We start from the raw sequence: 12,910 nt of genomic DNA on the forward strand, positions 1-12,910 counted from the left end.
ACTCAAGAAAGTCACAAACTAACTACGGGATATACCTTTCAATTGCCGTTTGTTTTAAATTATGTTTTATAAATTTGTTTTTTTCTTTCGCCTTTAAAAAAACTGAGTTTCCTTGTGTAGGGTCCGGAGTTTTTATGAAGCTTTTTGTGTTATGTAACGTTATATGGCTGTGGTGGTTTTTTTTTTTTTTTTTTTTGTTGAAAATGGGTATAGTGGATTGAGCTCCTCTGATCATTACTTGGTTATAATAATTTAAATTAAATAATAGCGTGATTGGTTGAAGTTTGTGGGGTATTAATTTGACTGGTTGAATCATTTAAAGGGGGGTGTTTGGGGCGCCTCAAGGCTTTTTGGATAGCCAAAACGCACCGCTACATGGGGTCTAAGGGCTAAGGGGTGTTGGTGTTGGGCGTTAAACGAGCTGATGTGGCTCTTTGGTGTTAGGCTTTCACGCCCCGTAACACATGGCCTAAAGCTACAAAATTACTAACAAGGTGGTTTTTTACATAAGTTTAAAGTTATTGAGTTTTGTCAAAAGAATCAAAGCTCAAAATAGGTTATATTTGCATTTAAACTTGTTAAACGATTTAGAGTTCGACCAAACTATGACTTATCATAGTCAACACCTCCATCGTATACTAATTAGATGTCCCACGCATTGAAATGATATGACTCACTATTGGAATCTATAGTATTAGGGTTTAGTACCGAGTCCACGGGCCGGATTATCTCTATATAATGTAACCCTATATTGAATGGAAATCAATAAAAGTCTATTTTATTGATTTCCATTCAATATAAGGTTACATTATATAGAGATAATCCGGCCCGTGGACTCGGTACTAAACCCTAATACTCATCATCATCGTACTCAGTATATCTTACCAATAGCAAAGCTATGGTAGGGTCTGAGGAGGGTAAGATGTAGACAGCCTTACCTCTACCCCATAGGGATAGAGAGGCTGCTTCCGGTGAGACCCCGGCTCGATAGTAGTTTTGCATCAAGCCTTGGACATAAAGCACATAGCACTCAATCATCGGGATACCGGCTGATTGGTGCATGTACCCTCGTCTTTCGGCTATCAACGCCACCACATGATGACTGATTAACCTTCCGCCACTTTTAACGTTATTTTCACGAGATTAGTAAAATAACGTCAAAATTAGTGCAATTTCACTTTTGCCCACCCGAGGGTTTACACATATATACATAATATGCGCGCACCTCAAACAGGATGTAAAACCCTAATACTATAGGTTCCAGTTACATGTTTGTTCTCTCTTCATTCTTTTGTTCTCGCCGGACTACGGTTCTCTGCTATCAAATAACGACGTTTGACTACGGTCTTCGGCCTTTGATTTGACACACCGTCGCATGACCACGGTCGCCGGGTGTCTATTTATTATTATTTTTCTTTTTTTCCTTTCTTTCCATTCTTTTCTTTTGCTCTTGCCGGACACGTTCCGCTGCAACTGAAGAATGTCGCTTGACCATGGTCACCGGCCTTCGGTTTGACACACTGTCGCACGACCACGGGCGTTGGGTGTTCAATTATTCTTTTTATTTTCCTTGTATTGTTGGGATACCAAACATGCTAATATTTTCGGGGACAATGAAGCAAAACCGTGGAAAGTTAAAGATCACTACTTTAAAGAATATGGATTATTGTTTGGCAAATCATGCAGCTCGTGGATGTTTTGACTGAATTTTGGACTTATGAATCAAGAACCGAGTTCAAGACTAGTTTTTACTTTTATCATTATTGTTCTTTCTTTTGTATTTTTCATATTTATTGTTTTCCGGTCTAAGCGTCCGATTCTCTACCGCTATGACTGCGGGGGAGTATTGGAACCTATAGAATTAGGGTTTAGTACCGAGCCCACATGCCGGATTATCTTTATATAATGTAACCCTATATTGAATGGAAATCAATAAAAGTCTTTACCACTATCTTATACTCACCACCTATGCTTTAATTAGCCTTTGAAATTTTGGAACTCCAACCAAGTACTAAAGATAAACCATTATATAACAATTGAAAATTTGGCATGTATATCGACAATAATTATGATATCAACAATAAACAAAGCAAAGTTATTAGCCACAAACAAAATAAAAACAAAGTTAACCAATTAAACAATGCAAAGTTAAACAAATCGTGAGACTCCCCTGAGATTCTTCGAATTAAAGTTAGTTCAACACTCTTCATACAATTTAATTACTACCAATAGATTTGTAGGAGGAGACCGGTCCAACTATAGACCAACCATACATGTTTATATATTTGTAGTAGTAACCAAATGTCATTTCTTTAAATCGTATTAATTTGTATAGGTTGAATTCATTTGTATTTGACTTGCTTTTCTCATTATTATTACTAAAATAATTAATGTTTCTTTAGTGTTTGTTAAATCATTAGACTTGTTCATGTTTCTATACCGTGACAAAATTTTCATTTAAATTGTTGAAACAAATTTTAGAAGTCGAAGAAACAACAATACAATATTTAAAAATATCTTCTTAACATTCAAGAATTAGACTTTAAACAAGTAACAATTTATGTATGTTTTAAATTATTTATCATGTAATTATTGTGATTTTGATTTATCACTTTATACATGTGATTGTTACATGCTATATCTACTTGATGGCTAGGTGTTACATGTATAAATGTTTTGGATATTTAGATTGTATTATCTTTGAATGGTTTAACTTTCTCGTCTCAACTTTATTCAATTAATATGAGATATGAGATTAAGTATATATACTTTATGGCAGAGTGTTACACTAAGATACCAATGTATAAATGTTCTGGACATTTAGATTGTATTAACTTATGAATGATCAAACTTTCTTTGTGTCACTGTTCAATTATTATGAGATTAAGTATTAATCAGTATAAAAAAAGATGTTCTCATATATTAATAGGCTTATTATGCCAGATATGTTGTTTTTTGTATTTTTATAATTAAGAGCATCATACAAACTTACCAATGTTTTAAAAACCGGTAAATACCGGTCGGTTATACCGGAGTTCAAGTAATGACCCAACATGATATAGCCTTGTGTCTTGTTCTTCGTACCGCCGGTTTATCATTAAGTACCGGTTTTAAACTAGTGAACCAGTTTTAGCCCAAGCCTTTAAAAAAATCAACGGCCCATTAAATCTTTTAACTTGCAATTTAAACTTTTAACCTAGCGCAATCTGATAGACCGCTCCTATACTAGTATACTATCGACTCCAACCAAACTCCATGTTTGCAATTAACCAAATTCTTCTTGTCAATCTGCCATCAAAGCTTTTAAATTTTAGTAGTGAGTCATTCATTCCAAGTCAATAAACACCGTCACAAGGCGGCTTAATTATATTTATCTAGACTTATAAAAACGATACTTTCGCACCAAAAAAATAATATTATTATAAAAGAAACAAAAGCTTGGTGGACTCCCTCCGTAATTGATTCTTTGCTCCCTTTATATTAATATTACGATTACGAATCAAACCACAAACCCTAATTCTACGATTCATAATCAATCAATCAATTGCATATTGATTTCATCCTCAGGTACTTATTATAGCTATCACGATCATATCATCACTCTGTTATTCGTAATCACACTTCCGATTAATCGTTTATGCGGATTTTGGCTTGTTTGCTTGGTGTATTGGTTTTGTTTGGCTGTGATACACGTATTGTGTTATTTATTAAGCTAGGGTTTGAGTAATTCATTTGTTCGTTGTGGATTATAGGGTTTTTGTATCTATAATATTATGGAGTGTTGTTAGGGAGGTTATATATTTATGGATTGTATAGTGTTAGGCTGCTGATGTGCTTAGCTTAGTTACCACGGATAATCGGCACGTTTTTGTATCTGTCGAGATGTTGCGATGATTACGAAAGTGTATTTACTGAATGTAGGCATAGTGTTGTATGTACATTCTAAAGTTTTTGCGGCTAATGTATGATATTATCATTTTATAGTTGCGTATTTGTGTTCTGTTATGGCTTTGGCTAAGTTTTTTTGTTCTGATAGATGTTACTTTTTATGCAGTTCTGAGGGTTATAGATATAGTGTTGTATATACATTCTAATGCTTTTGCGGTTAATGTATGATATTATCGTTTTATAGTTGCGTATTTATGTTCTGTTATGGCTTTGGCTAAGTTTTTTTGTTCTGATAGACGATTACTTTTTGTTCAGTTCTGAGGGTTTACAGAATATAGATATAGTGTTGTATATGTTAGGATTAAACGCACACACGAAACTGAACACGACACGAAAGCAGTAAACGAACACGAGGATTTAACGTGGTTCGGTCTAAACTGACCTACGTCCACGGGTGGCAACTAGGTATATCTGTATTGAGTGACTAATATTACAAGTACATAATGTTGTTTATATAGATACTGAACTAGGGTTAGTAAATTATTATGCAAGAAATCTAAACCGGGCCGGGCTTGGGCCCGACCGCCCACACCCGTCTCCTCTTTTGACTTCATATAATAAACCGGGCCAACAAGGCCTACGAACCCAACAATCTCCCACTCGGAGGCCTTGAGTACTCTCGTCTGCACTCCTGATTGTACTTCTGTAATCTGAACATTAAACTTCTTCTAGTTGCCACCGCCTTCTCATCAATTAACCTGAAGGCCCGTTGAAACTCCCCGGAGCTTCAACACGTCAGTCATGGCTGAAACTGCCCCTGACCCGTTCCCTGTCCCTACCGGCTCCCACTGTAACGAACTACCGGATCCTGAGATAACCTGAGAACAAACACTCTCCATATTCAGCAAGTAATTCATTGGAGAGACTTTTACAGCTGGAATACTGGTTTTCTTAATCCACTGTCGACCTGGAACTGTAACTGAAACACGACCTGTGCTCCCACTGTCACGATGTCCCCCAACTGATTTAACCTTCCTAGCTCGTTCATCCTGAATCTTCACTTTGGCTCTGGGTTTGTTACTTGCAAAACGAACCTTCTTCTGCCCACGAGATTCTGTGAACCGGACTTTGTCTTTCACCAAAACTGGATCCACTCCTTTCGGTGACATATCGACCATATACAACGAACCCATTTTATTGCCACGAGCAACAACGAGATTCCCTTTGACTACTTTCCACTGCCCATTCCCGAACTTAACATCGTGCCCCTGGTCATCCAACTGCCCAACTGAAATCAAACGTTTCTTCAAACTTGGAATAACCCTCACGTCTTTCAAAGTCCAAGAAGTACCGGCTGAAGTTATCAAATCAACGTCTCCCATACCCGTAACCTCTAAAATATCATCATTCGCTAGTCGAACCTTTCCAAAATCCCCAAATTTAAGATTCTTCATCGTTTCACTACAGTGAGTGGCATGAAACGATGCACCAGAATCCATCACCCAAGCATCAACGCTACTCTCAACACTACAAACCAAAGCCTCATCACTACTGACCCCGTCATCTGTGTCGTCTTCTGTAACGTTCACCTCTTTCTTACCATTCGGACACTGATTCCTGAAGTGTCCTTTCTCTTTACAACCCCAACATTCAATATCCTTACGAGTCTTAGACTGACTCCTCTTCCTGCTCCCACTGCCTCGCTGTTTTCTCCTGCCTCTACCTTCTGTGACTAGCATATTGCCTGATGATTCACCTGAACTTCTGCGTCTTGAATCTTCTCCCAGAATCAGATCTCGAATCCCATCGAAAGTAATATTTGTAGACGAACTACAAACTGCAGTCACTGTTTGCGACCAACTGTCGGGCAAAGAGGATAATAACAAGAGGCCTTGAACTTCATCATCAAACTTAATGTCAACTGACACTAAGCGGGACAAGATCGAATTAAGATTATTGATATGAGTTGTAACTGACCCACCCTCTTTCATTCTTGTTGTCACTAGCTCTCGGATAAGATAGACTTTATTCGCTGCCGAAGGCTTTTCATACATGTTGGATAGCGCCTCCATCATACCACGTGCTGTGGTTTCTTTCATGATGTTAAACGCCACATCTTCCGACAACGACAAAGTAATACAAGCCCTAGCTTTCTTGTCTAACTTCTTCCAATCTGCTTCTGACAACTTTTCTGGTTTTTCATCCTCAAACACTACATCCAAGTCTTTCTGACAAAGTAGTGCCTCAATCTGCATCTTCCACCAACCGAACTTCTGTCCGTCAAACTTCTGTATCGAAACCTTTCCGTCTTCTGCCATAACAATGACTAAAACGAAAAACTGGATAAAAAAAACAGAGACAGACACAGCAACACGAGCCTGAACTTAACGATTGTTCTACTGAACTCTGTTAAAAAAAATCAACCTATTTAAACCGCAACGGAAATACGAACTGTAAATCAGAAACTGAAATTTTAAACTGAAATAATAAAACCTGACAAACGCGGTTAGCACTGGTTCCCGGTTTCTTTAAATTCTTCTGACTTAACAACTGTTCTTCAAAAATAGAATCTTGATTCAATTGCTCTTGACTGCCTTTTGTTTCCACGAGACCAAAAAAGTTGACAGGTCCAATTTTCTTTTAATATCAAGGCCCACAAATTTTAGTCAAAGGCACATGGACTATTGGTTACCCTCTCGGGAAAAAAACAATCATCCACTAATTATTCACTTTTTTCAACAACCAATCACTGTTGTTTCTAGCGGGCTGTACACCGTGGTGATGCCAAAGTTAATTGCTTTTACACAGAACCAAAACAAACCTGATCGACAGGTGATGACGGCGAACGGCAACAACAAAACTAGGATGGCGGTGTCCGGCGGATCCCTAACCTGATCTGATGCAGCGACGACTATCGAAGCGGAACCTCAACGCAGATCTGCGGCGACACAATACACTGGTAACAACTGCGAAACCCTAGCAGCGGTTAGCCGTAACACGGCGGTGGAACCCTAGCGCAGTAGGGTGGCGGCGGCGGAAGGTTCGGCGGCGACTCGGCTGGTTCCCGTGTTCTTCGTGTGATCCGAACCTAAGCTCTGATACCACTTGTTAGGATTAAACGCACACACGAAACTGAACATGACACGAAAGCAGTAAACGAACACGAGGATTTAACGTGGTTCGGTCTAAACTGACCTACGTCCACAGGTGGCAACTAGGTATATCTTTATTGAGTGACTAATGTTACAAGTACATAATGTTGTTTATATAGAGACTGAACTAGGGTTAGTAAATTATTATGCAAGAAATCTAAACCGGGCCGGGCTTGGGCCCGACCGCCCACACCCGTCTCCTCTTTTGACTTCATATAATAAACCGGGCCAACAAGGCCTACGAACCCAACAGTATATACATTCTAAAGTTTTTGTGTGGATTTGGCTAAGTTTTTTTTGTTCTAATAGACGATTACGTTTTGTTCAGTTTTGAGGGTTTAGGGACATAATGACTATGTCCCAAATGAAGGTAGTGGAACTGGAAGAAGGATGGAATGTCATGCAGACTGGGATTCAGAAGCTGAAGAGAATATTGGAAGGGCTTCCAGAACAATTTAGTCCTGATGAATACATGATGCTATACACGTACATTGATTTTATTTAATGTTTATCTATTTTTTTCATATGTTGAAGTCTTGTCATTCAAGTATTCTGACTTGCTCTGTTTAATTTTAACTTTGTGTACAGCACTATCTATAACATGTGCACTCAAAAGCCTCCCCATGACTATTCTGAACAGCTGTATGGGAAATATAAGGGAGCTTTTGAAGAATATAGTAGATCTACCGTAAGTTCTTATATTTTTTTGTTTCAATTTCAGTACAAGATACTAATTGTTTGCTTGAAATCATTTTTAAGGTATTGCCGTCGTTGAAAGAGAAACATGATGAGTTCATGTTGCGTGAACTTGTTAAGCGGTGGGCAAATCATAAGTTGATGGTTAGGTGGCTTTCAAGGTTTTTCCATTATTTGGATCGTTATTTCATTTCCAGGAGGTCTCTACCGGCCTTGCACGAAGTTGGTCTAACTTGTTTTCGTGACTCGGTTAGTATTTTTTTAATTTAAATATTTGTTCCCATAGTTAATTACATATTTTTTTTTCGTGTTGATAATTATTTTTAATGCAGGTTTATGAAGAGACTAAAATTAAAGCTAGAGATGCTGTGATTGCTCTTGTAAGTCTTCTTTTTTACTTATGCACCAATCTGTTTGTCTGTTATGTGAAGTAGAAATTAACATTGGTTGATCCAGATTGATCAAGAACGAGAAGGAGAGCAGATTGACAGGGCATTGTTAAAAAATGTTCTCGGTATATATGTTGAGATTGGGATGGGAGTCATGGATTGCTATATGCAAGACTTTGAAACTCAAATGCTTGCCGATACTTCTGCTTATTATTCTCGGAAAGCGTCAAACTGGATTGTGGAAGATTCTTGTCCTGATTACATGTTGAAGGTGCAATTCTTTGAAGTTCTTTAATTGCCATTCTTCTATAATTCCTGTTGACTGGTAGTGGTGACAGTGGGCTAAAGCATTTAGTTAGAAAAGTAACGGATTAAATGGGCTGGATGGGTCAAAACGAGTTCACAAAATTCTGCTAAGTTTCTATGCTAGAATTGTAAACTTTATAACTTCATTTGAATGAATTTTAAAAGAATGTGTGTGCAGGTTTGGGTCAACATCTAAGAAGTTAATTGTTTTAAACCAATTCTGTTTTACTCATTAACGTTACCACATCCATCTATGCTAATTGTCCTTGTTACATATGTTCACATGTTTATCTTGTTTTAAACCAACTTTTTTTATGGAACACAGGCCGAGGAATGTTTGAAGAAGGAAAAAGATAGGGTGTTAAACTATTTGCACACAAGCAGTGAAAAAAAGCTCATCGAGGTTTGTTTATTTGGTGTTGGTTAAAGTAGCAAAAATTTGTGTCTTGTAAATATCGGGGTTATTGCCACATCTTGTGGCAGGGTTTTTTCTTTTGTGTGCGTGTTTGTATTTTAGATGGTAGTTTTTCTTGCACTCTAAATGGCATTTGGCTGCTTCATTTAATATAACAATTTCATCCTTGGTCATACATATGCTTTGTTTTTTCACTAATGTAGAATGTGCAAAACGAGCTGCTGGTTACATATAGCAGTCAGTTGCTAGAAAAAGAGCATTCCGGATGTCGCACACTGCTTCAAGATGACAAGGTACATAAAAACGTCACATGAAGGATTTTGCATCTGAGTATTATTGTTAGCATCATCTATAAAGTTATCTTTCACCACAAACAGGTGGATGATCTCACGAGGATGTTTCGGCTCTTTTCTAAAATTCCTAAAGGATTGGACCCTGTTGCTAATATGTTTAAGCAGGTATTACTTTGGTCATAGGAAGTACTATCTATTCTGCATACTCTCTTTATTACAGGGATGACACTTAGATTTTTTATGTCATACCAGCATGTTACCGCTGAAGGAATGTCTTTAGTTCAACAAGCTGAAGATGCTGCGAGTAATAAGGTACTCATAGTTTCTTGTGAATTTGAATTACATGCATTTTCTGGAGATGCCATATGGGCGGGTTGGTTGCAAATTCATACTTTTGGTTATAATGCAAGTAATGAGCAGAAAATGCCCGTAAGGTCATAATTAAACACTATGAAAAGCCCATGGAGTGAGGGCATACTGTAATCAAGACTGCTTAAAGTTAAAACATGATCTTGTAGTCACAATGGGTACTAGACAATTTCAACCTGTTTACTTGTGAATTGTTTTGGGTTATGGTATATCACTTTATCCCTAACAGGTCAAGCATATAAAGTTTTCTAAAAGATAAGTGCTTCTTCTTTCGTGTTAAACATTGAACAAATAATGATCATCAACCCTATCTGTCTCTACCGGTTCCGGTACCGAATTTGTACCAAAGTTTTGAGTTTCGGGATCGGTTACGGTACCGGTACTGGTATTTCCTGAATTTTTACCTTTAGTACTGGTACCAAAATATATTTCGGTACCGGTACCAAGAATTTGTGATTTTCGGGATTGGTATTTTTGGTACCGAGCTAATCCCGTGCTAACCCATTTTTGTATAGTGTATGTTGTGTTACCAAATGTTGCTTGCTTGTAAATTACTGTTTCGCTTGTTTATTTAACAATTGCTTTTGGCAAATTTTCAGGCAGAGAATGTTGGTGGTCCAAAAGAGCAGGTAATATTTCTTTCTTACGATTCAACAGATAAAATATATAAAGTGTGATTGTATAACTAACACGGTTGACATTTCAGGTGTTTGTCAGAAAAATAATTGAGTTGCATGACAAGTTCATGGCATATGTCACCAATTGCTTCTCGAATCACACATTGTTTCACAAGGTTTAATCGTATTGTGTTTAGTATACTCGTGTATTTTGTTAAAAACTGCATTATTTACCTTTTTTTCTTCTTCTTCTATAGTCCTTGAAAGAGGCTTTTGAGGTTTTCTGCAATAAAGTTGTGGCTGGTTCCTCTAGTGCCGAGCTACTAGCTTCTTACTGTGACAATATTCTTAAGAAGGGAGGTAGTGAGAAATTAAGCGATGAAGCTATTGAGGAAACCTTGGATAAGGTATATTGTTCATACTTTGGTCTTATTTACAGTCATTTCATTCTTACGTTGCATTGTGTGACCGTGTTTTGCTTTTCACAGGTGGTTAAACTCCTTGCTTACATCAGTGATAAAGATCTTTTTGCAGAGTTTTATAGGTATATGTATATAAGAATCATTTTGTATTGTTGTTAAGCTTCAGTGTAAGCTGACCTAAACATCTTTACTTTGTGTGTAGAAAAAAACTATCCCGGCGTTTGCTTTTTGATAAGAGTGCCAATGATGATCATGAAAGGTCGATTCTTACAAAGCTAAAGCAGCAATGTGGTGGGCAGTTCACATCAAAGATGGAGGGCATGGTAAATAGTTAACTGATCTTCTGTCATGTGTAGTGGTGGTAACTTTGTTGGGTCGGTTTGGGTTGTGTTTTACTAATAGTGGTAAAATATTATAAATTTTCTAATAAAAGAAAAACGTGCAAAATGATATACTTTGTATTTTGCTGGCAGGTGACAGATTTGACATTGGCAAAGGAGAATAACAGCCAATTCAATGAATACCTTTCTAATAGTTCTTCAGTCAATCCTGGGATTGATTTGACTGTCACTGTTTTAACCACGGGTTTCTGGCCGAGTTATAAATCCTCCGATCTTAGCTTACCCAAGGAGATGGTAAATTGCTTCTGAAATGTCGGTTAATACACACTTTTGCTGATGTATAAATACCTAATGTCTTTGGGGTTTCAGGTTAAATGTGTTGAAGTGTTTAAGGAGTTTTATCAGACAAAAACCAAACACAGAAAGCTCACATGGATCTATTCTTTGGGAACTTGCAATGTGATTGGTAAATTTGATCAGAAATCAATAGAGCTGGTTTTGGGAACCTACCAGGTAAAATTTGAGTTTTAGTTTGGTTGTGTTTCTCGTCTGTTGATAGATAGGCTTTTAGATCAATCTTTTCATCTTTGTTTTCTTCAGGCAGCTGCTCTCCTACTGTTCAATGGTTCAGATCGGCTAAGCTATTCAGAAGTCAAAGCACAGTTAAATCTTGCTGATGAAGATGTGACTAGATTACTCCAATCGCTAGCTTGTGCCAAGTATAAGATTCTAATCAAAGAGCCGCATTCAAGAACTGTTTCTGAAACCGATCATTTCCAGTTTAACCCAAAGTTCACTGATAGGATGAGGAGGATCAGGGTATGCATCCCCATTTAAGCATTCTCTTGATTTTATTATATTATTATTTTCATAACTAATCATTTTCGGCAATCAGGTTCCATTGCCACCTGTGGACGAGAGGAAAAAGGTTGTTGAAGATGTTGACAAGGATCGGAGATATGCTATAGATGCTGCTATTGTGCGCATAATGAAGTCTAGAAAAAGCCTTGGTCATCAACAGCTAGTGACAGAGTGCGTGGAACAGCTAAGCCGCATGTTCAAGGTGTGTTTTTATTAACCTTTTACTTTGAATTGGTCATATTGGGTTGTCTTAAACGGGTCAACTCGGGTCAGTTTAAAAAATGAAGATAACATTGACAATATACTAGTTACTAAATGAAAGGTGTTGTGTTTGATGTGCAGCCTGATTTCAAAGCAATCAAGAAGAGGATTGAGGATCTGATCACAAGAGAATACCTGGAAAGGGACAAGGAGAATCCTAATGTCTTCAGGTATTTGGCATGATCACGCGGCAAAGAGTATTAGGGCTAGTCTTTACGGCAAACAATGAAACACCACCGCTTATCATTTTCCTTGTGGATATGTTTTCTTTTCACAGTCGGTTTTTTTGTGCAGTTAAGATGATAAGAATCTCTTTTAGATGCCATTGAAAAAATTGGTCTTTTTTTTAACAAAAGTATTTTTTTAGCATGCAGGCTGAACCATGTTTGGGATTGAGTTTTGAAACTGATTCTCACACAATGATTAAAACATAAGAGTGTTGTCTTTAAATAAAATAATGATTTCTAAACCTTTTGTTTTATAACAAGAAATCAATTGAGAACAAGTTGATCGGGCCAATGGCTCTTACTCTTCGCATAGGAACAGTTCATGGAAGCCCTAAAATAATCATCTATTTACTGTAATCAGCTTATAACAATTCAAATGTGTTTTTTGTTTAATGTTTAAAAATTACACGAGCATAACACGAGTTCACTCCATTCGAGTATGGTGCTGCCTACCCTTTTACAGTTTACACGTCTTCGCCATCTAAATGGACAAACCACTATTTTACGTAGACTAATGCTTGGTTTTCGTCTATGTGGTTTTGGTTTGATCAAAAAATTACCAAAAGTTATTTTTTAGCTTCATTTGATATGGAATTCTTGTCGAATTTGGCATGAGCAAACCAGATACATACTAAGGAGGTAACAATACATTATCCCAAAAGACAATGGTAAA

At 37.3% G+C, this 12,910-nt stretch overlaps 1 protein-coding gene across 1 annotated transcript; it reads left to right on the forward strand.

The window, feature by feature from the left end:
* The first annotated feature begins 3,433 nt into the window (after positions 1-3,433).
* Positions 3,434-12,379, forward strand: LOC143623311 (cullin-1-like). Its single transcript, XM_077094246.1, has 20 exons — positions 3,434-3,567; positions 7,369-7,526; positions 7,629-7,728; positions 7,800-7,985; positions 8,069-8,116; positions 8,193-8,396; positions 8,757-8,834; positions 9,050-9,139; positions 9,224-9,304; positions 9,392-9,451; positions 10,108-10,137; positions 10,215-10,301; positions 10,383-10,532; positions 10,614-10,669; positions 10,750-10,870; positions 11,021-11,182; positions 11,258-11,401; positions 11,489-11,707; positions 11,784-11,951; positions 12,092-12,379. Exons 2-20 carry the CDS (start codon positions 7,390-7,392, stop codon positions 12,191-12,193), a joined length of 2,223 nt encoding a protein of 740 aa, XP_076950361.1. The 5' UTR covers positions 3,434-3,567; positions 7,369-7,389; the 3' UTR covers positions 12,194-12,379.
* Positions 12,380-12,910: the final 531 nt, after the last annotated feature.

This window comes from Bidens hawaiensis, unplaced genomic scaffold (assembly GCF_021521415.1).
Source record: "Bidens hawaiensis isolate Kalapana, Puna unplaced genomic scaffold, B.hawaiensis_p1.1 tig00003372_1, whole genome shotgun sequence".
Taxonomy (NCBI): domain Eukaryota; kingdom Viridiplantae; phylum Streptophyta; class Magnoliopsida; order Asterales; family Asteraceae; genus Bidens; species Bidens hawaiensis.